General features: G+C 39.8%; 1 protein-coding gene across 1 annotated transcript; it reads left to right on the top strand.

Moving 5' to 3' along the window:
• The first annotated feature begins 10,069 nt into the window (after positions 1-10,069).
• Positions 10,070-10,408, top strand: LOC131008052 (uncharacterized). Its single transcript, XM_057934954.1, has one exon. The coding sequence runs from the start codon at positions 10,070-10,072 to the stop codon at positions 10,406-10,408; it is 339 nt and encodes a 112-aa protein (XP_057790937.1).
• Positions 10,409-27,652: the final 17,244 nt, after the last annotated feature.

Below are 27,652 nucleotides of genomic sequence, written 5' to 3'. Positions count from 1 at the left end.
ATATCGGTTCTCTAGTGGAATGAACTGATATTTATAAATTAATTATGGTCTGGGCTGACCATAGATAAATTAATTTATTTGAGGCCCATCTTTATTCCTTGTATCTGGTCCCTGGGCTGGCCCAATGTCTCCTAGCCCAAGAAGACAGATTTTCGGCCCTAGCACTTCAATTGGCGCCTCCTCTCTCTTTTCTGTATTATTAAATACAGCTGTCAGCTCTCAGGAAAACACACTGATAAAAATTAGGGTTTTGAGAGCAGAGGGAGGCGCAGGAACGTGATTGGCCTTTCTGTCTTGGGAGTTCTCATAGCTCGTTGTCCATCCAACGTTGGGAATTGAGCGGGATACAGTCGAGAAGATCAGAGCTGGAGTCTGAATCATTCGACGCGATCATCAATCATCTGTGCATCCAATTCTCAAGTAAGTATTTCCTAACACCTAAGTGCAGCTGTTAAATTCATAGGAGCATGTTAGGAATTAATCGTTGTATGATGAATTAATAATAATCCAAGAAACGATCATCGGGCAATCGAGTATTAATTCAATTTAATATTCCTTCAATTGGTATCAGAGCCCAGGATTAATTTCTTGGCTCTATTATTAATTTGTGTACGATTAATAATATGCGTTGTTTTTAACTGTTGTTGTTCTTCGTGATTCGTTGATTCGTGGGATACGTCGTTTGACGTTGTAATCGTTTTTCACCACGAGAAAATCCGTGGTTAGATTAGGATTTCAATTGTATTTTTTTTTCCGTTGTAAATCTGTAAAACTGAAGAACGTAACGAGGATGACGACGAATCAACAACGAGGAACGGTGGTTGGTGGAACGGAGGTGCAACGGGCACGGAGCGAGCAAGGCCGCCGGCGCCGAGGGCCGCGCGTGCACAAGCGCTTGCGCGCTGTGCGTCGTGCGCCTGGTCAGGCGCCGTGCGCCCTTGCTGCTGCTGCTCGATGCGGGTCAAGGCGAGGCGGACCGGGACGGGCTTGGCGAGCGACGGGGACTGCCGGCAGGGGCGGCGCGCACCCGGGGCCGCGTCTGCGCGCTCTGCGCGCTGCGCGCCCAGCGGGCGGCGCACAGCCGCTGCTGCTTGTCGTCTGCTGGAGCTGCTGTCGCCGGGGTTGCCGAGTGCTGCGGCTGGAATCGGGGCGAGGCGAGGGCTGGGCGTGCGTGGGCCGTGCGCGCGCGTGCCTGCTGGCTGCGTGCTGCGCGCCCAGCGCCGCACTGCTCGGCTGTCTGCCCGGGCCGCTGCTGCGCCTGCTGCCGAGGCTGCTGCTGCCGAGGCTGGTGCTGCCGGAGCCGAGAACAAGGAGGAGACCGGCGGTGGGGCAGCCGCCGCCGTGGACTGCTGTTGCTGGCTGGAGGCGGCGGTGCCTAGGGTTCCAAACCCTAGGTGGCCGATTGTTTCTCAACCCAAGGGGGCCCAAACCCTAGCTTGACGGGCCCATGTGTTCGGGCCAAGTTTTATTCAGTTTTGGGCTTGTTTTTCTATTTTATTTTGTAATAGAATAGATGTTGGGTTTCCACGAATGGATCACGAAGAATTTTAATTCTTTTATTACTGTTCTTTGCATGTCGTGGTTGTTAATCCCTTATGCTCTTTACCTGCTTTTTGCACGTCTTTGCTTGTTAATATTTGTTTATTAATTGCGCTTAGACGAGCATGTTAGTAGGTTTGCCGTTTTCTTAAGCATGTTTTAGAATTCTGCGAGCATGATTTACATGTTGCGTTCTAGAGAAGCATGTTTAGGTTTATGTGCTTGAGCATGAACAAACCTTTTGAAAGAAAAAGACTAAGCAGTTTAATAATTTTTATAGTAATTAAAAATTATTTTAGACCTCCACATGCGGTCTCTAGACAAAGTGATTAGCAATATGAGTAAACGTCCACCCAACGTGGCTTACTTCATATTTGTTTTTCATAAGTTTGTCAGAAGAGGTTTCTATAAAAAATATTTAAACCATTAAAGTAGTGGGAGTTATGCAGTAAACGTCCACCCAACGTGGCTTACTTGTGTAATTTTCACAAGTACTTTGGAGAATGGAATTAAATAAGATAACCAAGAAAATTAAATTGAAAGCGGCATGGTCCGAGTGAGTATGCTAATTTCGAGAATTTAATTTTCAAGGTTAAAATGTGGTCATTGCTTAGATATCATATCAAGTACAATGTACAACTCCCAAAGGAGTCCCTTCTTGATGATGATATGGTCTAGTTAAGGTGCCAACTATTAATTTCCTTTGTCAAAAGGTTAAGTTGACATGGATGGAAATTAAATGACTAGGTAAATAGTCTGGTTGAGGAGTTCATGTGTAAACGTCCACCCAACGTGGCTTGCACATGGGATTCTTTGAGCCGTTGGAGGTTTCATTAATATTGTTTTATCAAAAGGTTACAATATTACTGTTACGAACTATATGCGTTTCATGTTCTTACATGTTTATTTGTTTACTTTCAGATATGTCTATGTCTCCGATTATTAACATTCTAGCAAACAATCCTCTCATCGGTCCTAATTATACCGAATGGAAACGCCATATTATGTATATTATTGACGCTGATGAGCACAGTTTTGTGCTTACTACTCCACGTCCCGCGGCCTTAACTGATGAGTCGACTGATGCGGAACGTGAGGCGCATAAAAGGTGGCACAAGTCAAATAATATGGCCAAGTGCTATATTATGATGACTATGTCACAAACTTTGCAACTCCAGCATCAGGTCATGAATGACGCGGCTGAAATCATGTTAAACCTCAAGGAGGTTTATGGGGAGTCCGAGAGGTCTGCTCGTTTTAACTTGATGAGAGAAATCTTGTCTTGTAAAATGAGCGAGGGCAGCTCGGTGCACGATCATGTCATGCATATGACAAATTTGTTTGACAGGCTTGATCTGCTAGGAGGGGGTATCGAAGGCGAAGCCAAGGTCGATATCATCCTCAACACTCTCCCCAAAACCTATGAGAACTTCCGACTCAACGTCGTTATGAGCAAGGCCAACTATACTCTCAATGAGTTATTGAATGCTCTAGTTTCGGCGGAGGGAGTCATGGGCACGCGCAATGGGAAAGAGGTCCTTGTTGCTGCCAAGGGATCTGCTTCTTCGTCGAAAGGCGGGAAAAAGAAGTGGAAAGGTCCAAAGGGCAAGCATGACCATGAGGCTAGTGGGAGCGGTAAAGCCAAAGTTGATGGCCCTAGCGGCGGCGTGAACAAGCCAACGGCCAAGGGAAAGTGCTTCAAGTGCGGCAAGGTTGGGCATTGGAAGAAAGATTGTCCAGTGCTCAAGGCAAAGGGACAAGGTACGTCACAAGTTTTGGTAAAAGAAACATGTTTAGCTTCGTTTTCTACTCATTCGTGGGTAGTGGATACGGGGGCAACTGACCATGTTTGTTACACCTTGCAGGGGTTCAACCCAACAAGGGAGCTAGCAAGTGATGAGATCACCATCTCCATGGGCAATGCGTCGAAGGTCGCAGCTGTTGCTATTGGAGATTTATCTTTATGTTTTGGTGATGACATTTTAGTTTTGAGAGATATTTTATATGTGCCGGAGTTTCGGCGGAACATAATTTCTGTTTCAAAGTTGTTTTTGAATGGATATTCTGTTACTTTTGATGGGGGTGTCTCTATCATGAGAGATAACAAGATTATTTGTTCTGGAATTTTGAACAACTCTCTCTATACTATTACATGTCCAATGAATAACTCTGTCCATGTTGCATCTACATCACAAATTCTTCCAAATCCAAATAAGAGAAAATATTATTCTCATGAACAATATACACATACTTGGCACCTAAGATTAGGCCACATCAATCTAAATAGGATCCAAAGGCTCGTTTCAAATGGAATCTTGAAAGACTTTCAAGCTGTGCCATTTAGAACCTGCGAATCCTGTATAGAGGGAAAGATGACGGCAAGGCCTTTTAAGGCAAAGGGGAATAGGGCCTCGGATGTGTTAGAATTGATTCACTCTGACTTGTGTGGACCGATGTCCACTAGAGCTCGTGGAGGGTACGAGTACTTCGTCACTTTCATTGACGATTACTCAAGGTATGGGTATATTTACCTACTTCAACGCAAGTCTGAATGCTTTGAGAAATTCAAAGAATTCAAGACGGAGGTGGAGAAGAGAACGGGTAAATCTATCAAGTCATTGCGGTCTGATCGCGGTGGCGAATACCTCGGGAACGAGTTCTTGCAATACTTGTCAGATTTTGGGATTACATCCCAATTGACTGCACCGGGTACTCCCCAACAGAACGGTGTAGCAGAGAGAAGAAACAGGACTCTTATGGAAATGGTACGATCTATGATGAGCTATGCATCATTGCCTATTTCGTTTTGGGGATATGCCTTGGAAACAGCGGTTTATTTGCTGAATCGGGTACCGTCCAAATCGGTTCCTAAAACTCCTATTGAGTTATGGTCAGGGCGTAAGCCCAGCTTGAATCATATAAAGATATGGGGTTGTCCTGCATACGTGCTAGACAAGGAAGCGAGGAAATTAGAGCCGAGATGCGAACTAATGTTGTTTATAGGATACCCTAAGGAAACGAAATGTGGTTATTTTTATAATCCAAAGGATCAGAAAATGGTTGTTAGCACCAACGCACGATTCTTGGAACACGATTATGAAAGTAATCACAAGTCTAAGTCCGAGATTGTCCTTCAAGAAATCGAAGGCAATGGACAGGCGATTCCATCACCCCAGCCAAGTGTGCAAGTGAATGCACCACAAGGCACTGCACAAACCATTGTCACAGCTGTACCACCACCGCTTCGTCGTAGTGGGAGGGTTGTAGTTCAACCCGATCGATTTATGTTCTTGGGAGAATCTTCGGATCTACTCCCTGTTGATGAACAAAAGGATATCGACCCTGACAACTTTAGACAAGCGATGAAAGATCAAGATGTAGATTCTTGGTACGAGGCCATGGTTTCTGAAATAGAATCCATGGGTGCTATGGATGTATACGAGAAGACCGAACTACCAGATGGCTTCTTAGCTATAGGTAGTAGGTGGGTATACAAGAGAAAGAGAGATTCGGATGGCGAAGTCGCAGCTTTTAAAGCTAGACTGGTGGCGAAAGGTTATACCCAGGAACAGGGTATAGATTATGATGAGACCTTTTCGTCGGTTGCCATGCTCAAGTCTATCCGAATACTCCTTGCCATAGCAGCCCACATGAACCTTGAGATTTGGCAAATGGATGTCAAGACCGCTTTCCTAAACGGTTTCCTTGAAGAAGGAAGGGACATCTATATGCAGCAACCTGAAGGGTTTGTGAAGAAGGGTGAAGAGCATCTTGTGTGGAAGCTTAAGAAGTCCATTTATGGACTTAAGCAAGCTTCGAGGTCATGGAACAAACGTTTTGACGAGGTCATTAAATCCTATGGATTTACTCGTTGTGAGAACGAAAGTTGCGTGTACCGTTTAGATGCCAATGGTGACGTGGTTTTCCTTGCACTTTATGTAGATGATATCCTCCTCATTGGCAACAATGTTGAGCTATTATCGGGCATAAAGAAGTGGTTATCCGAACAGTTTCAAATGAAAGACTTAGGAGATGCAGCGTACATCCTGGGGATCAAGGTCGTTCGTGATCGCCAGAAAAGGATGTTGAGCTTATCTCAAGCGTCTTACATTGATACTGTGATTGCTCGTTTTAGCATGCAAAATGCCAAGAAAGGCTTGCTACCTTTTAGACATGGCATTCCTCTGTCTAAGGACATGTGTCCTAAAACGCCTAGTGAGGTTGAGGAGATGAGGAAGATACCATATGCTTCCGCCGTAGGTAGCCTCATGTATGCGATGCTCTGCACGAGACCTGATATTTGCTATGTCGTTGGCATGGTTGCAAGATATCAGTCGAACCCTGGACTAGGACACTGGACTGCGGTAAAGCATATTCTCAAGTACCTGAATAGGACTCGAGATTATAGGCTAGTTTACCAGTCAGACAGTCTATTTCCTTTGGGTTACACCGATTCGGATTTCCAGGCTGACCGGGATGAGAAGAGATCTACCTCTGGTTATGTGTTTACCTTGGGAGGTGGAGCCGTATCGTGCCAGAGTGCAAAGCAGAAGTGCATTGCAGACTCCACCATGGAAGCCGAGTATGTAGCTGCTTCGGAAGCTGCTAAGGAGGCTGTATGGTTCCGGAACTACCTCTTGGATCTAGGAGTGGTCCCTAATTTGCCTAAGAGTATCATAATTTATTGTGATAACTCGGGTGCAGTGGCAAATTCTAAGGAACCCAGGAGCCACAAGGCGTCAAAACACATAGAGAGAAAGTACCACATCATACGAGAAATCGTAAACAGAGGAGATGTGCTAGTAGAAAAGATTGACACATTGGAGAACCTAGCTGATGCTTTCACGAAAAGCTTACCGCAAAAGACCTATGAGAAGCATGCTCGAGGGATGGGATTGCGGTTGATGCCACCCACTTAGAGAAAAACTTTCAGTATAAGTGGGAGAGATGAAGTGAAGTTTTTGTAATAGCTAGTATTTAGACACATTGTATACTAAGAAGGGAGGCATGACTGTGGTTAAGGATGAGAGAGATGAGCTCATAGCTACGAGGCTGGTCACAGGATGGCGCGTGTGCATTGATTACCGAGCTTTGAATGCAGCCACACGTAAGGATCACTTTCCTTTGCCGTTTATTGATCAGATGCTTGACCGATTGGCAGGATACGAGTACTACTGCTTTCTGGATGGGTACTCGGGCTACAATCAAATCATGATAGCCCCGGAGGATCAGCATAAGACCGCGTTTACTTGTCCCTATGGCATCTTTGCTTTTAGGAGGATTTCTTTTGGTCTTTGCAATGCTCCTGCCACTTTCCAGCGCTGCATGATGGCGATTTTCCATGGGATGATTGAAAATATCATGGAGGTATTTATGGACGATTTCTCTGTCTTTGGATCTTCTTTTGATAATTGCTTGGAAAATTTATCGCAAGTATTGCAGCGTTGTGAGGAGACGTCTATAGTGCTTAATTGGGAGAAGTGCCACTTTATGGTTCGTGAAGGCATAGTTCTGGGGCATAAGGCCTCTGCCCAAGGTTTGGAGGTGGATCGTGCTAAGATCGTGGCCATTGAAAAGTTGTCGCCGCCTACTTCCGTGAAATCAGTGCGGAGCTTCCTTGGGCATGCAGGATTTTATAGGCGCTTCATCAAAGACTTCTCCAAGCTGTCCAAGCCACTTTGTGTTGGATTTGTATACTGAAAGCAAGAACTTTATGCTTATATACAATGATTCCTGTTATTCACTATTCTTATCTCCTATCTGATTGTGTTCATGATTGCATATGTATGTTCTTTATCTCTGTATAAGTAGATTATATGGTGTGTTGTAGATCACAGAAGACCATATAATTGGAATAACCTTAAGAGATATAATATGATCACAGCCGAAATAACTCTAGAACAAGTTATTGGTTTAGGCTGCAGTATAGATGGAAGTAGTTTGTCTTGGCTACTTGTCTATACTGGTACGTCATTACGTATTGATAGGACCACAGTTTGAGATGTATTCTTCTATCTGACTTAAGTGAAGAATCAAGATCTCGGTGACTTATAAATCTTAATACTAATAAGTATTCAGATATATATATTAATTCGTATATCACTTTGACTTACTATGGGTGAAAGTTATATACTAACTCGAGTACTCTGTATCTTGGGTGATAGCGGTTAATATATGATATTTGATTATCTGTATTAGTACCCGTATCTGGTATAGGATAATGACATCCCCTTAAGGAGCTCAATAAGGTTTATTACGCTAAACCCTGCAGGTTGATTAAGTTCAGGCGTAATAATAAAGATTGAGTGGTACTGCTTAAGGAATTATTAAGAGATTAATCAATTTAAGCTGTCAGAGCTCTAATTAATTAATGGATGTCGGATATTTTAAATACGGAGATTTAATAAGTCTAAATACAAGCCCCGACTCATCATCGGCAATAAAGGGGTAAGTCAATATCGGTTCTCTAGTGGAATGAACTGATATTTATAAATTAATTATGGTCTGGGCTGACCATAGATAAATTAATTTATTTGAGGCCCATCTTTATTCCTTGTATCTGGTCCCTGGGCTGGCCCAATGTCTCCTAGCCCAAGAAGACAGATTTTCGGCCCTAGCACTTCAATTGGCGCCTCCTCTCTCTTTTCTGTATTATTAAATACAGCTGTCAGCTCTCAGGAAAACACACTGATAAAAATTAGGGTTTTGAGAGCAGAGGGAGGCGCAGGAACGTGATTGGCCTTTCTGTCTTGGGAGTTCTCATAGCTCGTTGTCCATCCAACGTTGGGAATTGAGCGGGATACAGTCGAGAAGATCAGAGCTGGAGTTTGAATCATTCGACGCGATCATCAATCATCTGTGCATCCAATTCTCAAGTAAGTATTTCCTAACACCTAAGTGCAGCTGTTAAATTCATAGGAGCATGTTAGGAATTAATCGTTGTATGATGAATTAATAATAATCCAAGAAACGATCATCGGGCAATCGAGTATTAATTCAATTTAATATTCCTTCACTTTGTGCTTTACTAGAGAAGGATGTGAAGTTTGTCTTCACCGATGAATGCCGCGTCTCCTTTGAGAAGTTGAAAGTCGCGCTGATCTCTACGCCAGTGTTGATCACGCCAGATTGGAGTGCTCCGTTTGAGTTGATGTGCGATGCTAGCGATTAGGCCGTGGGAGCTGTGTTGGGGCAAAAGAGAGATAAGTTATTCAAGGTAATTTACTACACTAGTAAAACTTTGGATTCTGCTCAGAGGAATTACACAACCACGGAGAATGAGCTGCTAGCTGTGGTGTATGCTTTTGATAAGTTCCGTTCTTATTTGATTGGAACTCATTCAATTGTCTACACTGATCATGCCGCCATCCGCTACTTGTTCACAAAGAAGGACTCCAAGCCCCGCTTGATTCGATGGATCTTGTTGCTTCAAGAATTTGATATGGAGATTCGTGACCGAAAGGGATGTGAGAACGTGGTAGCTGACCACTTGTCTCGTTTGGAGAATCCGATCGAAGGAGATGATCCGAAGATGGCCATCAATGAGTCTTTTCCCGATGAGCAGATTTGGGCGTTGCTATTTAAGGATCCTTGGTATGCAAAGTATAGCAATTACTTGGTTATTGGAGCTCTTCCCGAGGGGTTGTCGCACTATCAAAAGAAGAAGTTCCTCCATGATGTCAAGTTTTATTATTGGGAGGATCCTTACCTATACCGGAGGTGCGCCGATGGCTTTATTCGACGATGTGTTAGGGAGCATGAATGGCCGAAGATCATTGAGGAGTTCCATAGCTCGCCTAGTGGAGGTCACTTTGCTGCCAACCGCACTGACATCAAGGTAAATCATAGTGGATTCTATTGGCCTTCTATTTTCGCAGATTGCCATGCTTTTGTGAAGTCTTGTGATCGATGCCAGTGCATGGGCAACATTACAAAGAGGGATGAAATGCCACATAATATCATTGTTGAGGTGGAACTGTTTGATGTTTGGGGAATTGACTTCATGGGTCCTTTCCCTGCTTCTTGCGGTTTTTCCTACATATTGCTTGCTGTGGAGTATGTGTCTCGATGGGTGGAGGCGATCCCAACTACCACAAATGATTCTAAGGTAGTCATTAAATTCTTGCAAAAGAATATTTTGACTCGGTTCGGAGCACCAAGAGCGTTACTTAGTGATGGGGGGTCGCACTTCAACAACAAGTTACTAGCAAGCGTGTTGGCGAAGTATGGAGTAAAGCACAAGGTGACAACTCCATATCATCCTCAAGCTAATGGGCAAGCGGAGTTGGCGAATCGAGAGATCAAGCAGATTTTGGAGAAAAGTGTGGGCAACAAGAAAGATTGGGCAAAGCACTTAGATGATGCTCTTTGGGCATATCGCACTGCCTACAAGACTCCAATTGGTATGTCTCCCTATCAACTTGTTTTTGGCAAATCCTGTCATTTACATGTTGAGATTGAGCACAAGGCATATTGGGCGATGAGGAGAATCAATTTGGAGTTCAAGGAGGCCGGTTATACAAGGCGAGATATGTTGACGGAGTTGGATGAGTGGAGGAATGAAGCTTATGAGAGTTCTCGTATCTACAAGGAAAGGGCGAAGAAGTTCCATGATTTGAACATCCGCACAAAGGAATTCAAGCTGGGACATGAGGTACTCTTGTATGATTCTAAGCTTCGACTATTTCCTGGCAAGCTGCAGTCTAGATGGAGAGGTCCTTACGTGGTTCACAAGAGCAATTGGAATGGGACCTATGAGTTGCTTGCGTCGAATGGGTCTACTTTCACTGTTAATGGCCATCGCCTCAAACCGTACTTCAAAGCAGAGTTGGACCGCGACGTGGAAGTGGTCAACTTCGTTGATCCGTGATTTAAGGTATCGTCAAGCTATAGACGTTAATTTTAGCACTTGTTGGGAGGTAACCCAACCTTTTTTGTTTTGTTTTTCTTTCTTTCAGTTTCGTTTTATTTCTTTTTGTTTTGTTTTGTTTGGGTTTTTGGTGCGGTGTTGAGCTTGGAAGTTGCGAGTTCTCGCGCTTTGTTCATACCACCGCCGTGGAACAGGTGTTTCTCTGCCAGATTTCTGGAGGTCTTCATGTCCAGCGCAGCCACTCACTTCGCTGCCCTACCCAGCGCCGCCACTCGCTACTCTGCCCAAGGCCACAAACCTTTTCGCCACCTCTCACGATGGTTCAGCTTTTCATTGCCGATAATCAGGGACGTTTTCTACACTCTTCATATTTCTTTTATGCCCTGAGGACATGGCATGCTTTAAGTGTGGGGGAGTGGTGCTTTGTTGCTTATATTTTTCAAAATTGGGCGAAATTAATTTTTCTATGCTTTTTGGTCTCGAATCTGGCTAATCTTTATGAATTTGTGGAAGAGAAGATGGTTTTCAATGTGCATTTCGGGTTTGTGTTTGTTTGGTGGTTATTCTTATTTTACTTTTAATATATGTTTCTTGTTTGCGCAAAGAATTATGAGTTTTGTTGCAACACTTTTGTAAGTAAGTAAAACGTGATTTGTCCGGTAGATGCTAGAAGGAGTGTTGTCATTGTGATTGCCTACGATCGTATCTTATCTGTGAAAATGTTGGACGAATTGCCAACTCTGAAATTGCCAGCTCTGAAACATCTGGCCTGTTCTAAAAACATGGCAGCTCTGAGTCTCTGCTCCTCTAGTCTAACTATAAGCATGGGAAACCACGTGAAAAGACTTTGGATTACATCCAAATGGTTTTATTTCATGAATTATGGCTCAACTGTCGAAAATTCTAAGCACACGAAGTGTGAAAATTGGTGATACTAGTCAAGTCGATTAAAAGAAGTATAATACTAGTCAAGTCGAGTTAATCCTATTCCCCCTTAATAGATGTGGGAGAATTCTGAATCTTCTCAAAATAAATCTGGATAAAATAGAATATATAGAGGAATTATCTTGGAAAAGACATTCAATAATCCTCACGAAGAAAGCTGAAATAAATGATTTAAAATTACAGATATAATAAATAGAGCATTTTCGAGTAATCTTGGCAAGATTTGATAATTTTTTTTTCTAAAGAGATAATTAGCGAGAAAATCTCAACACGGGAAGGCGAAAGGATTTTATGGTGTGATCAGTGCTTTGTTGATCGTATTTTAAAATAGGAATGTATAACGTTTCACGTCTGCATTAAATGCTTATACAGAATGTGCCTAAAAAGTCAGGATTCGCAATGATGCGCTGACGTAAGTAAGAAACTTAGGTAACAAGACAAGCAATAACCTTTCGAACTGTAGTTGAACTACACCATTTACCGGACTGAAAAGAAAAACTAATTGGATATATCTTTTCAGTTTCTCAACAGTCATTTTCCCACTAAATCAGTAAGTCACAAGAATACATCTGATAACTATAGTAGATATGCATGAGTTACAGAATTAGACAATATTCTAACATGTATGTGAAATACTTACTAGTCGACTGATCATTGTAATAAGTCGATACCGAAATTTTAGTTAAAAACTGAATAGTCTGTTCCCCCTTGATTGTTGACTCATGTCTTCAGTTGACACATCTTCAGTATGGGAACTTCAGTTGGCTGAACTCCAGTTGACTGTTTTTTTGTCAACAACTTCAATTTGTTGTGGAGCTCATGCTGCAAAGGTTGTGGAGATTGATTCTTCATTTCGATGTAGTAGCTTCCACTTGTTGAGTTGACAACTCAATCCCTCTGATTGATCTGTTGTTGATGATGTCTGTTTGAATTTTCACGATTGACTTTTTCATCTTCTTCGGCATATCCTTATGTGATTCATTCTTTTCAAATGAATCTATGTGAAGCTGTTGTAGATTCCATTTCGAGGAGTGTCCTGTCTTTGACTTAAATGGCGTTGATGATGTCCTCGATGGCATGCTTCATACTCTTGCCTTTCCTGGGAGACTATCGATGGTAGTCCTTTTTCCCATTAAAACTTGGCAAGATTTCACTACAAGAAATATGTTAATAGACAAGTGTTTAAAACCGTAGTCGTAGGGGTCAAAAAACTGTTGTTGTAGCCTGTGTAGTCGTAGATAGGCGCTAATACACTACGGTTTTAAACTGTGGTCATAGATACCTACGACCACAGTTTTAACACCGTGGTCTATTATCATACCATTTTATGAGGGATGCGCTAATAGACCACAGTTCTAAAACCATGGTCTATTAGCACCCCCATTAGAAAACAATATCTACCACCACGGTTTACAACGTAGTCGTAGACTATACTATGAATTTTTTTTTTCAGTAATTCATTAATAAATTAATATACAATTAATTTCATAAATAATAAGCACAAATAAAATTACAAAAGTATAACATATGTCTAATATTTAATAGTCATTACAATAATTTAGAATGTTTTTCCATTGTATTTCAAACATAAAGTCTAACAATCAAATTACACAATTAGGCACAAAAATATAGTATCAATGTTCTTCTAACTCCAACTCTTGCATCAATTGTATATGACATTTTCTACTTTGCATCCAAACTAGCAACACCATGCCTGCATAATTTGAAGTAGACAAAAACAACCAAAATAGACATAATTTGAAATGTAAAAAAAAATAGACTTAAAATTCCATGGATTATCACAAACCTCCTTGATCACACAAGTGATCACCCAATCATGATGAACCTCATCAATCCCAACATGAGAATACTCATACTTATGAAATTGCAAACAAACAAGTGCATATATGAAGTTTTTAGTAATTGTTTATAATGATTCATTTATTATTTGAAGGTAGAATATTAAAAGCCTATACATATAACTTAAGAAAAACATAATGCAGCAAAGAAAAGAAAAAAATAGCAGGGGATTCATCTATAAGGTGCTGCATGGCTAATGAACTTGTTCTTATTGAACTCGTGACGACATCATATGATCATAATACTACCAATTCTTGTTACATGAGTACCTAGCTGTTCTTATTGAAAATTTTTGCAATTATTATCAGAACATCTAATTATATATTATTCCTTCAAGAAAACACAAGCTTGATTCAGAAACCTCACAATCTGCTCAATATACGATAAGAAGGAACGCATATATTGAAGGAACCATAGCAAGATGTATGGCTACATAATAAAATGTAGATGATAAAAAAATGGCATATGTAAAAGCATAATTAACTCACCCAATTACATAAATATCAACAGAATATCTTACCAACCGTCAAGGTCTATGTCATCAGGAGGAATTATGCCTTCGGCATTCCATGTGGCAGCACCTATTCTAATAAAGACAAAGAAAAAGATAATCGTAGAATTCAATATCCCACATTTTTTTAACTTAACCTTATGATGAGCAGATGATTAATTTGCATTCTATTCAACTAATGAAACATAGCTCCATAAAAAAAATTAGATTCTTTTATTTTAAAATACTACAATATATATTTATGAACACGTTCAAACTTGAAACATAGTCACCTTTACCAAGACTATTCCTAATATGTTCAGACCATATATTTCTTACACCAAAGAAGCCATTTTTCATCATTTTTCTTACAGTAAACCTGCAAACTCATAAATAAGCAAATGAAGCTGAGACCATAGACAAAAACATCAGCCATGAAATATTTCAAAGATCATACCTTCATATTTATACTATATTATTACGAAGTAATGAAAGTCCAGCAGACCAACAACAGTAACCTCAATCTTAAACACAAGCAAACAGAAAAGAAAATTCTTTAGATACTTTTATCGAGGCAGTACTCCATTAATCCCTCACTGTTCACATTTATGATCTAAAATTGTTTCACCTCTCTGCCTATTAATTTTACGTACGGAAAAGGTAAAGGGAAGAAAAATCTACTACAACAAGCAAGACATGAATGCAAATAATGCTTTTAAAGAGAAGCAACTCTGTATAAAAAACCATTAGATTTTAGTCAACTTGGCAGCAATTAGGTGCAAATGGTACTTGAGTTAGCCAGTTAATTAGTTATTTAAGCAATAAATAACTAATGCAACTCTAATGCTTCACTTATTCACATTTTTGTTCTCTCTCTCGTTCTCTCTCTGAATTCCTTTCTTCTCGCTATAAATCCTTAAATCCACTATCTTTTCTATATATTCTCACAAAATGGGTTATCCAACCACAGATTAAATTTGGCAAAGAGTCACAAATCCTTAATTGGACGCCAACCGGTAGACGGCCGGCGTGTCAGCGGCGAGCAGAGACGCGACTCCTAGGATTTGTGTTGGAGAGCTCACAGCGGCTGCTAAGGTTAACAGACAGAGGGATGCGGCGGATGGCAAGCGGCAGGGTTGCAGCAGCGGAAGGCAATCGGTGGCGCGACAATATGTGATGAGAAAAGGAGAGGGTCGGGAATTTGGAGGAGAGCGCTTAGGTTTAGGGATTTCGATACCTAATTTATTGTTTTTTATTTATTAATTGAATTAAGGGATAATTGCGTGAAAATACACAAACTTTGCCAAAAATCCATATTTGACGGGAAGTTAGGATTTTACATTTTAATACACCAACTTTCGTTGTTGTCCAAATTTGACACGACTTAATTATACAAAGACCCACTTATGTTATTATTTGGGACATTTAAACCAAAACAAGATATTTCCTTATGATGTTTTCTTTTAATCTTTGATCCGCACCTGATTTATGCTTATTTTACTCTATTTTTAAGGGTTTATTTGTGTGTGTTTTAAGATAATCTTCGGGAAATTGGTGCGTTTATGGTGTATTTTACGCTTTGCAGGAGATTTAGGCTTTCGAGATGGAAAAATGCAGTTTTGGAGAATTTTGGATGAATTTGGCGTTTTCTAGGTGTTCTGGTCTCCAGAGCAGAGGAACCGACATCTCCAGAGCAGAGAAATCACCATTCCTCTGGAGTCAGAGAAATCAAGTCTCCAGTGCAGCGGAATCAATCGCCAGAGAAATCAAGAATCAGAGCAGAGAAATAAGTCAGAACAGAGGGGAGAGAGTCCATTACAGCGGAATCGAAAAGCCAGAGAAATCACCGTTCCTCTGGCTATAGCAGAGAAATCTGAAGGAATATTAAACTGAATTAATGCTCCGATTGCCCGATGATCGTTTCTTGGAATATTATTAATTTATCATACAACGATTAATCCTAACATGCTCCTATGAATTTAACAACTGCACGTTGGAGTTAGAGAATACCTGAAGAATTCCTAAGAATTCGTCAATCTGTTGCTGAACAGGTCAGCCAACTTCACGCCTTCGTTTGAAGCCTCAAACGTCCTCAAATCGTATTTCGCCTAGAAATACGACTTCTTCGTCTTCGAGAGAGCTTTCCGTGGCCGCCTGATTCGTCTGAATCGGAGTTCTGTGGAGGAAGTTATGGCTGTTTTACGGAGACTGCCAGAACTTGGTTTCCTGCGAAAATCTGACTCCAGCTCTGATCTTCTCGACTGTATCCCGCTCAGCTTTCACCGTTGGATGGACAACGATCTATGAAAGTCTCAAGAGAGAATGCTTCACACATTTTTCCTGCGCCCCACAGCTCTCTCAAAACCCTAATATTTTATCAGTCTATTTTCCTGAGAGCTGACAGCTGTATTTAATAGAATTAAATACGTAGGAGGCGCCAGAAATAATGTAAGAGGCGTGTTCTCTCTATACTAGGGCTAGGAGTCTTTGGGCCAGTCCAGGGACCAGATACAAGGAATAAAGATGGGCCTCAAATAAATTAATTTATCTATGGTCAGCCCAGACCATAATTAATTTATAAATATCAGTTCATTCCACTAGAGAACCGATATTGACTTACCCCTTTATTGCCGGTGATGAGTCGGGGCTTGTATTTAGACTTATTAAATCTCCGTATTTAAAATATCCGACATCCATTAATTAATTAGAGCTCTGACAGCTTAAATTATTTAATCTCTTTATAAATCCTTAAGCAGTACCACTCAAACTTTATTATTACGCCTGAACTTAATCAACCTGCAGGGTTTAGCGTAATAAACCTTATTGAGCTCCTTAAGGGGATGTCATTATCCTATACCGGATACGGGTACTAATACAGATAATCAAATATCATATATTAACCGCTATCACCCAAGATACAGAGTACTCGAGTTAGTATATAACTTTCACCCATAGTAAGTCAAAGTGATATACGAATTAATATATATATCTGAATACTTATTAGTATTAAGATTTATAAGTCACCGAGATCTTGATTCTTCACTTAAGTCAGATAGAAGAATACATCTCAAACTGTGGTCCTATCAATACGTAATGACGTACCAGTATAGACAAGTAGCCAAGACAAACTACTTCCATCTATACTGCAGCCTAAACCAATAACTTGTCCTAGAGTTATTTCGGCTGTGATCATATTATATCTCTTAAGGTTATTCCAATTATATGGTCTTCTGTGATCTACAACACACCATATAATCTACTTATATAGAGATAAAGAACATACATATGCAATCATGAACACAATCAGATAGGAGATTAGATAGTGAACTTAGGAAACATTGTATACAAGCATAAAACGTTCTTGCTTTCAGTATACAAATCCAACAATATCCCCATTTTGTTGGCGACTCATTTCTCTGGCGAGGTCAGAGGAATCATCCATTCCTCTGGTGCGACCCGTTTCCCTGGCGTGAGCCATTCCTCTGGCGAGAGCTACGAATTCGGCATGAGTAGGAGTATTTTTCGGAGCGCGCATACAGCTCTGGAGAGTTGCCTTATTTTACACGATTCTATTACCATTAGAATTCTACTTTGCATGGAAACTTCCATGGTGATCCGAAGGAAATCTGAAATCTATAAATAGGTCATCTTTTGACCTATTCAAAGACCCCCGAACCCCAGCATTCATACTTTCAGTTTTATAGCTTTAGAATTTTATTGCTTTCTAGTTTTCAAGGCTTGGATCAAGATTGAAGATTCAAGCCGCTACTTCAGTTTTCATTCGGTTTTTATACAATTTGTTTTTACAATTGTGTTCAATTTAATTATGTTATTGTTTAACTTTATTATGTCTGGCTAGTTCTTTTATTCTGAACCTAGGGTTTGTACATAGCTGATTAATTATGTATTTTTGATTTATTGATATCAATTTGTCTTCCAACTTGTGATTCATGATTCCTGGTGCTTAATTTCTTGTGAATTATTTGGCCAATATTTTACATGTCTAGCTGTTCAGTTTGAGTCTTGAATGCGATAATTGTTCAGCCGATTCAGGAATGCATGATATAGTGTTAGCCTTGAGTCTTGAATGCGATAGGTGAAGCTATAGGGAGCTATTCTTTGTGTGCTATTTGGAGTTAATTTAGTCCTTGGAATCTTGAATGTGAAGGGGGATAAATTAATCTACTTTCATAGGTGTTCGTTAGAGAAGCTTGTGAATAATATAGTGATCTTTCATCAGGGTCGGATTAAAGTGGTAATTGAATCGATAGATTAAATGCATGTAGTTGATTAGTAAAAGTACATCCCTAGGGTCAGAGCCTTTAATTAATTGAGTTTTTATCCAGTTTTATTTGTTTTGCTTTAATTTAAGTTATCTTCTTCATTCTTGTTGAGTTGCCTGAATATTACTAGAGTCTAGTTAGGATTACTTAAGGTGATTTGCTATAATAGTCCCTGTGGATACGATACTCGGTTACTGATTATTTGCTACAATTGCATCGTGTTAGTTGCGATATTTGTTGCTAAGAAATTAGTGATCAGCACCTAAAATGGTTTAAAAGAAAATATCATAAGAAAATATCTTGTTTTGGTTTAAATGTCCCAAATTATAACATAAGTGGGTCTTTGTATAATTATTTACAAAAAAGGGTTGTTTTTTGAATTTTTAAGAATTAAGTCGTGTCAAATTTGGACAACAACGAAAGTTGGTGTGTTAAAATGTAAAATCCTAACTTCGCGTCAAATATGGATTTTTGGCAAAGTTCGTGTATTTAGGTGCAATTTTCCCTTGAATTAATTAAAATACTACAATTTTTTAGGTCATTAACAATGTTTTTTAAAAGTGTTGTAAAATAACTATGACTACGATTAAAAGACAATGGTACCGTGGTCTTTTAGCATAAAAAAGTGCTACTAGACCACGGTTTTATCTACCACAACGCTTTTCGAGTTTATAACTACGATTTTTCATCAAAACACTAGTCTTTTAGGTGTAATCTTTCAGCATTTTTCTTGTAGTGTTTGTTGATCGTCAGAAAATTGAGGTGGACGAATATCTAATTCCTCAACCAACAGAGCTCTTGAGTTGCTCTTGATGACGATTCTGGTATCAGTTTCAGTTGTTGGAGGATTTTGTTTTGTAGTTCCTTGGCTGAAACTGACACTTGCTTTTTAGTTGGTAGTCTTTGTCCCTCGAGCACCCCTTTCGAGCTTCTTCTTCATCATTGTCGATGTGTCTGCTCGATGCGTCGTTGTTGGTGATATATTCCCTTGTCATGCGATGTGTGAAGGCTCTTGAAAGGGGAACTTCAACATCTCATTTAATTCAATGAGGACATCAACAAGGAGGATGTCCTGCACAGGTTAGTACTCATGACAAAAGGAGAAAAATTTAAAAGTAAACACAAAACACGCTTAGCGAGACGAGACGAGAATACAGAAACCCTCTTTATGAGAAAGGATCTGGTTCAGTAAGAACTAGGTCAAAGCAGCCTGTTCTTGCGAACAACCTGCACTGATACCAATTGTTGGGTCCATGAGGGTTACAGAACTGGTGTATTGGGGAGGGGGGAAATACACCAGAAGACTAATTTTGATGTCTAAAACTTTTAAAGCTTCTTTTGAAAAACTCACTTTCATAAACTGAAAGCAATCTTGACTGATACTAAGGATAAGACAACACAAAATTTCAGTCAAGGAGTTTCAAGTTTCTCTAGTCAGGGACTTGAGAATATAATTTACCACAATTCAGTGTCCTTAACTAGGACTATATTGATATCTTACAATCATGCTAACTGCATAGCAAATATAAGATCTCGTACATAGCAATCCATACATGAAGCTATCTACTGCGGAAACGTAGAATACTGCCTTCATTTCCTCAACCTTAATAGGCATCTTAAGACATAGTCTTTAGATAAAGGAACGCCATATCTAAAAGTTAGCAATCCTTTCTTGGCGGTATTCATACTACAACGAGTATTCTCAGTATCAATGTAAGACACTCGAGATAAGCCCAACATCCTTTTCTAGTGATCCCTTATTACTTTGATCACAAAGATGTATACTGTACCTCCTTAGTCTTTCATATGAGACTGTTCGGATAACCATTACTTTATGTCTTAACAATAGCTCCATATTGTCGCCAATTAGGAGGATATTGTTTACATAAAATGCAAGATAAACCACATCACTGATGACACGAGAGCGATTGACACGAGATGTTTCTCTCCCTCCCTCACGTAACCTCGATGGTTTAAGTGAGCTGCTATGGGTAAAATGATCCAAATGTTCTGAGCATGGCACTGGCGAAAATATCATCATAACCTATACCTTCACACTGGGCATAACCTTTCGCCACCAGTCTAGCTTTAAAAGCTACGACCTTGCTCATTCGGACTTATCATTCTCTTGTATACTCACTTGCAACTTATGGCTTTACGGCATTCTGGTAGCAAGATTTTCTTAGTATACAACCATATTCTTAATGGATTGCTCCATTGAGGCGTGCCAGAAATCTACATTCTCGTCTTCCACTAATTCCAAGTAGATATCTGGATCGATTCTCTTATATTCACTACCAGGGACTGAATCCAAAGATTCTCCCAAGAACATAAATCGATCGGGTTGTCCCACAACCCTCCCACTACAATGGATCTGTGGTGGCACATGTGTGTCAACAGTGCGTGCAGTGTCTTGTGGTACAAAACTCTTGCACACTTGGCTTGGGTGATGGAATCGCCTGTCTAATGTCTTCAATTTCTTGAAGTACACTATCTGACTTGGATTAGTGATTACTCCCATAGTCCACTTCTAAGAATCGTGTGTCATTGCTAATAACCACCTTCTGATTCTTTAGGACTAATTGCAAAGATACATAACTCATCATCGAACATATTTTTCCAAGAGTGACCTATTTCTTCTCTCCACCACACCATTTTATATAGGGATTACATGGTGTAGTAAACTGGGTTGGAATCCCAAACACTGACAATGAATCAGAAAAGATCATTCCTAACACATTATTGGCCCTTTATCCCCTTTGTCATGAATGACCTGGTCTTCATCTTTTCCTCTATACAGGATTCGCAGGTTCGAAATAGTACAACCTGGATTGAATCCAATGTACTTATTTAGACACGAGCCTTTGGATCCTATTAAGATAGATGTGACCTATTTCTAGGGTATTAATATATGTGTAAGATCCTCATGAGAGATTAGCCTTAACTTTTCTCTTTCTTTTGTTCGATGATGTAAATGCAATATAAAGGTATTTTGTAGACAAGTTATAGTATGAAGAGAGATGTTCAAAATACCTAAATAGACAACTTTGTCATTTCTTATGATAGAAACACCACTATCAAAAATGACATAAGATCCATCTATTCAAAATTTTGGAACATGATAAGGAACTCTCAAAAACTAAACTATGTCTTTAGAACTTAAAGACAAGGCTTCAATTGCAACAACTGCGACTCTAGTCACGTTGCCTATGAAGACAATCATCTCATCACTTCTCAGCTTCCTTGTCAGCTTAAAAAGCCATGCAAGGTGTAACAATCATTATCAGTTTCTCTCGTTATCCACTACTCACAACTGAGTAGAAAATGAGCTGATATGTCTCAGTTACTATAGCAAGTGAAGTATCTTAACCCTTTGCCTTGAGTATTGAAAGAAAAAATCTTCAATACTCAATCTTATCACACCACTACTCCCACTATTTCCCTTGTCTTTCTTGCCCCTTAGACCCTTCTTCTTCCCGTCATTCGACGAAGAAGATGGCTCCCCTTTGGCAATAACAAGTGCTTGCACATCTCTTTCCCACAACTTCCTTAGTCGTAACTAGAGCATTCAACAACTCAAAAAGAGTATTATCTTTCTTGCTCATAACAGCTTTGAGGCGGAAGTTCTTAATTAAAAGACTTGGAAAGAGAGTTCAGGATAATATCGACTTTTGCCTCACCGTCGATACTCCCACTGAGCAAGTCAAGTCCGTCAAAAAATTGCATGACATGCTCGTGCACTGAGCTGTGCTCACTCATAAAATTAACAAGATTACTCTCATTAAATTTTAAATGAGCATCTCAGTCCGACTCTCCGAACACTTTCTTGAGATTCAACATGATGTTAATAGCATTGTCCATGCCCTGATGTTGGAGCTACAAGGTTTGTGACATTATACTCATAATAAAGCATATAGCCCCACATTATTCGTCACATGCCACCTTTTTTGCAGTTCCTTTTTCCCATCAGTTGTCTCATTGTTCGAACAAATAGAACGTCGAGTAGTAAGCAACACAAAATATGTGTTTAGTTTGTGATAAAGATAAAAAATCCAAAACTGCGTTTCCATTTTATATATGTGGACCGGTTAAAAGACTTTGTGCAAGAATAAAGAAACAGGAGACATAGACATATCTGAAAGTAACGAACATAAAGCACATAATTCGTAACAATAATATTGTAACCTTTTGATAAAACAATATTAGTGAAACCTCCAATTGCTCAAAGAATTCTATGTGCAAGCCACGAGGGGTGGACGTTTACACATAAACTCCTCAACCAGACTATTAACCTAGTCGTTTAATTTCCATCCATGTCAACTTAACCTTTTGACAAAGGAAATTAATAATTGGCTCCTTTAACTAGACCATATCATTATCAAGAAGGGACTCCGAGAGGGAGTTGTACATTGTACTTGAAATGATATCTAAGCAATGACCACCTTTTAACCTTGAAAATTAAATTCTTGAAATTAACATACTCACACGGACCATGTCGCTTTCAATTTAACTTTCTTGGTTATCTTATTTAATTCCATTCTCCAAAGTACTTGTGAAAACTATACAAGTAAGCCACGAGGGGTGGACGTTTACTGCATAACTCCCACTACTTTAATGGTTTAAATACTTTTTATAGAAACCTCTTCTGACAAACTTATGAAAAACAAATGTGAAGTAAGCCACGAGGGGTGGACGTTTACTCACATTGCTAATCACTTTGTCTAGAGACCGCATGTGGATGTCTACATAATTTTAAGAATAAAAATTATTAATTAATAACCACAATCTAACTTTGAAATTAAATTCTCGAATTTTGACATACTCACTAGGACCATGCCGCATTCAATTTAATTTCTTAGTTATCTTATTTAAAATCCATCCTCTAAAGTACTTATGAAAATCATACGAGTAAGCCACGAGAGGTGGACGTTTACCGCATAACTCCCACTACTTTAATGGTTTAAATATTTTTTATAGAAACCTCTTCTGACAAACTTATGAAAAACAAATGTGAAGTAAGCCACGAGGGGTGGACGTTTACTCACATTGCTAATCACTTTGTCTAGAGACCGTTTGTGGAAATCTAAATAATTTTTTAATCATCTATAAAATTATTAATACAGCTTAGTCTTTTTACATTCAAAAGGTTTGATCATGCTCAAACACATAATCCTAAACATGCTCTTCTAGAACGCAACATGTAAAACATGCTCGCAGAATTCTAAAACATGCTTAAGAAAACGATAAACCTACTATCATGCTTGTCTAAGCGCAGTTAATAAAACATATTAACAAGCAAAGACGAACAAAAGCAAGTTAAGAGCATAAGGGATTAACACCACGGCATGCAAAGAACAGTAAAAAAGAATTAAAGTTCTTCGTGACCCATTCGTGGAATCCCAAATCTATTCTATTACATTTAAAACAGAAAAGAAAAGGCTCAAAAACGTAAAACTCGGCCCGAACAGCTTCATCAGGCCCGTCTTTGAAAAAAAAAGGGTTTGGGCCCCCTAGGATTTGGGAAAAACTCGGCCACCTAGGGTTTGGAAGCCCTAGGCGCCGCTGCCTCCCTTGGCAACCCCATTCCGGCGCACAGCAGCCCGGCGGGCTCGGCCTCCTCGGCGTGCAGCAGCGGCAGCAGCCGCCTCGGCGTTCGGCAGTAGCAGCCCGGCGCGCTGCCCGGCGTGCAGCAGCAGCCTCCCGGCGCGCAGCCCCGGCGTGCAGCAGCAGCAGCCATCGGCCTCGGCGTCTCGGCGCGCAGACAGCAGCAGCGGCCGCGCAATGCCCTCCGGGCGCGCAGCGCGCGAATCGCGCACGCGCAGCCCTAGGCGTGCACCGCCCCCGCTCGCTCCAGCCCAACCTCGCCTCGCCTCGCCCAGCGCGCAACAGCCCGTGCAGCAGCAGCGTGCACGGTGCAATGCACGGCGCGCGCATGCGCTCGTGCGCGCGCTGCCCTCGGCGCCGGCAACCTCTGCCGCACCGCATCCAGCACGCCACCTCCGTCCACCTTACTTTCGTTGTTGATTCGTCGTCGTAGTCGTCTCGTTCCTCAGTTTTACAGATTACAACGGGAAAAACAAATACAATTTGAAATCCTAATCTAACCACGGATTTTCTCGTGGTGAAAAATGATTACAACATCAAACGACGTATTCCACGAATCAACAGACCACGAAGAACAACAGCAGTAAAAATAACGCACATTATTAATCGTACATAAATTAATAATAGAGCCAAGAAATTAATCCTGGGCTCTGATACCAATTGAAGGAATATTAAACTGAATTAATGCTCCGATTGCCCGATGATCGTTTCTTGGAATATTATTAATTTATCATACAACGATTAATCCTAACATGCTCCTATGAATTTAACAACTGCACGTTGGAGTTAGAGAATACCTGAAGAATTCCTAAGAATTCGTCAATCTGTTGCTGAACAGGTCAGCCAACATCACGCCTTCGTTTGAAGCCTCAAACGTCCTCAAATCGTATTTCGCCTAGAAATACGACTTCTTCGTCTTCGAGAGAGCTTTCCGTGGCCGCCTGATTCGTCTGAATCGGAGTTCTGTGGAGGAAGTTATGGCTGTTTTACGGAGACTGCCAGAACTTGGTTTCCTGCGAAAATCTGACTCCAGCTCTGATCTTCTCGACTGTATCCCGCTCAGCTTTCACCGTTGGATGGACAACGATCTATGAAAGTCTCAAGAGAGAATGCTTCACACATTTTTCCTGCGCCCCACAGCTCTCTCAAAACCCTAATATTTTATCAGTCTATTTTCCTGAGAGCTGACAGCTGTATTTAATAGAATTAAATACGTAGGAGGCGCCAGAAATAATGTAAGAGGCGTGTTCTCTCTATACTAGGGCTAGGAGTCTTTGGGCCAGTCCAGGGACCAGATACAAGGAATAAAGATGGGCCTCAAATAAATTAATTTATCTATGGTCAGCCCAGACCATAATTAATTTATAAATATCAGTTCATTCCACTAGAGAACCGATATTGACTTACCCCTTTATTGCCGGTGATGAGTCGGGGCTTGTATTTAGACTTATTAAATCTCCGTATTTAAAATATCCGACATCCATTAATTAATTAGAGCTCTGACAGCTTAAATTATTTAATCTCTTTATAAATCCTTAAGCAGTACCACTCAAACTTTATTATTACGCCTGAACTTAATCAACCTGCAGGGTTTAGCGTAATAAACCTTATTGAGCTCCTTAAGGGGATGTCATTATCCTATACCGGATACGGGTACTAATACAGATAATCAAATATCATATATTAACCGCTATCACCCAAGATACAGAGTACTCGAGTTAGTATATAACTTTCACCCATAGTAAGTCAAAGTGATATACGAATTAATATATATATCTGAATACTTATTAGTATTAAGATTTATAAGTCACCGAGATCTTGATTCTTCACTTAAGTCAGATAGAAGAATACATCTCAAACTGTGGTCCTATCAATACGTAATGACGTACCAGTATAGACAAGTAGCCAAGACAAACTACTTCCATCTATACTGCAGCCTAAACCAATAACTTGTCCTAGAGTTATTTCGGCTGTGATCATATTATATCTCTTAAGGTTATTCCAATTATATGGTCTTCTGTGATCTATAACACACCATATAATCTACTTATATAGAGATAAAGAACATACATATGCAATCATGAACACAATCAGATAGGAGATTAGATAGTGAACTTAGGAAACATTGTATACAAGCATAAAACGTTCTTGCTTTCAGTATACAAATCCAACAATATCCCCATTTTGCTGGCGACTCATTTCTCTGGCGAGGTCAGAGGAATCATCCATTCCTCTGGTGCGACCCGTTTCCCTGGCGTGAGCCATTCCTCTGGCGAGAGCTACGAATTCGGCATGAGTAGGAGTATTTTTCGGAGCGCGCATACAGCTCTGGAGAGTTGCCTTATTTTACACGATTCTATTACCATTAGAATTCTACTTTGCATGGAAACTTCCATGGTGATCCGAAGGAAATCTGAAATCTATAAATAGGTCATCTTTTGACCTATTCAAAGACCCCCGAACCCCAGCATTCATACTTTCAGTTTTATAGCTTTAGAATTTTATTGCTTTCTAGTTTTCAAGGCTTGGATCAAGATTGAAGATTCAAGCCGCTACTTCAGTTTTCATTCGGTTTTTATACAATTTGTTTTTACAATTGTGTTCAATTTAATTATGTTATTGTTTAACTTTATTATGTCTGGCTAGTTCTTTTATTCTGAACCTAGGGTTTGTACATAGCTGATTAATTATGTATTTTTGATTTATTGATATCAATTTGTCTTCCAACTTGTGATTCATGATTCCTGGTGCTTAATTTCTTGTGAATTATTTGGCCAATATTTTACATGTCTAGCTGTTCAGTTTGAGTCTTGAATGCGATAATTGTTCAGCCGATTCAGGAATGCATGATATAGTGTTAGCCTTGAGTCTTGAATGCGATAGGTGAAGCTATAGGGAGCTATTCTTTGTGTGCTATTTGGAGTTAATTTAGTCCTTGGAATCTTGAATGTGAAGGGGGATAAATTAATCTACTTTCATAGGTGTTCGTTAGAGAAGCTTGTGAATAATATAGTGATCTTTCATCAGGGTTGGATTAAAGTGGTAATTGAATCGATAGATTAAATGCATGTAGTTGATTAGTAAAAGTACATCCCTAGGGTCAGAGCCTTTAATTAATTGAGTTTTTATCCAGTTTTATTTGTTTTGCTTTAATTTAAGTTATCTTCTTCATTCTTGTTGAGTTGCCTGAATATTACTAGAGTCTAGTTAGGATTACTTAAGGTGATTTGCTATAATAGTCCATGTGGATACGATACTCGGTTACTGATTATTTGCTACAATTGCATCGTGTTAGTTGCGATATTTGTTGCTAAGAAATTAGTGATCAGCACCTAAAATGGTTTAAAAGAAAATATCATAAGAAAATATCTTGTTTTGGTTTAAATGTCCCAAATTATAACATAAGTGGGTCTTTGTATAATTATTTACAAAAAAGGGTTGTTTTTTGAATTTTTAAGAATTAAGTCGTGTCAAATTTGGACAACAACGAAAGTTGGTGTGTTAAAATGTAAAATCCTAACTTCGCGTCAAATATGGATTTTTGGCAAAGTTCGTGTATTTAGGTGCAATTTTCCCTTGAATTAATTAAAATACTACAATTTTTTAGGTCATTAACAATGTTTTTTAAAAGTGTTGTAAAATAACTATGACTACGATTAAAAGACAATGGTACCGTGGTCTTTTAGCATAAAAAAGTGCTACTAGACCACGGTTTTATCTACCACAACGCTTTTCGAGTTTATAACTACGATTTTTCATCAAAACACTAGTCTTTTAGGTGTAATCTTTCAGCATTTTTCTTGTAGTGTTTGTTGATCGTCAGAAAATTGAGGTGGACGAATATCTAATTCCTCAACCAACAGAGCTCTTGAGTTGCTCTTGATGACGATTCTGGTATCAGTTTCAGTTGTTGGAGGATTTTGTTTTGTAGTTCCTTGGCTGAAACTGACACTTGCTTTTTAGTTGGTAGTCTTTGTCCCTCGAGCACCCCTTTCGAGCTTCTTCTTCATCATTGTCGATGTGTCTGCTCGATGCGTCGTTGTTGGTGATATATTCCCTTGT

The sequence above is a fragment of the Salvia miltiorrhiza genome, chromosome 2 (assembly GCF_028751815.1).
Source record: "Salvia miltiorrhiza cultivar Shanhuang (shh) chromosome 2, IMPLAD_Smil_shh, whole genome shotgun sequence".
In the NCBI taxonomy this organism is placed as follows: domain Eukaryota; kingdom Viridiplantae; phylum Streptophyta; class Magnoliopsida; order Lamiales; family Lamiaceae; genus Salvia; species Salvia miltiorrhiza.
This window is presented reverse-complemented; position numbering and strand designations above follow the sequence as displayed.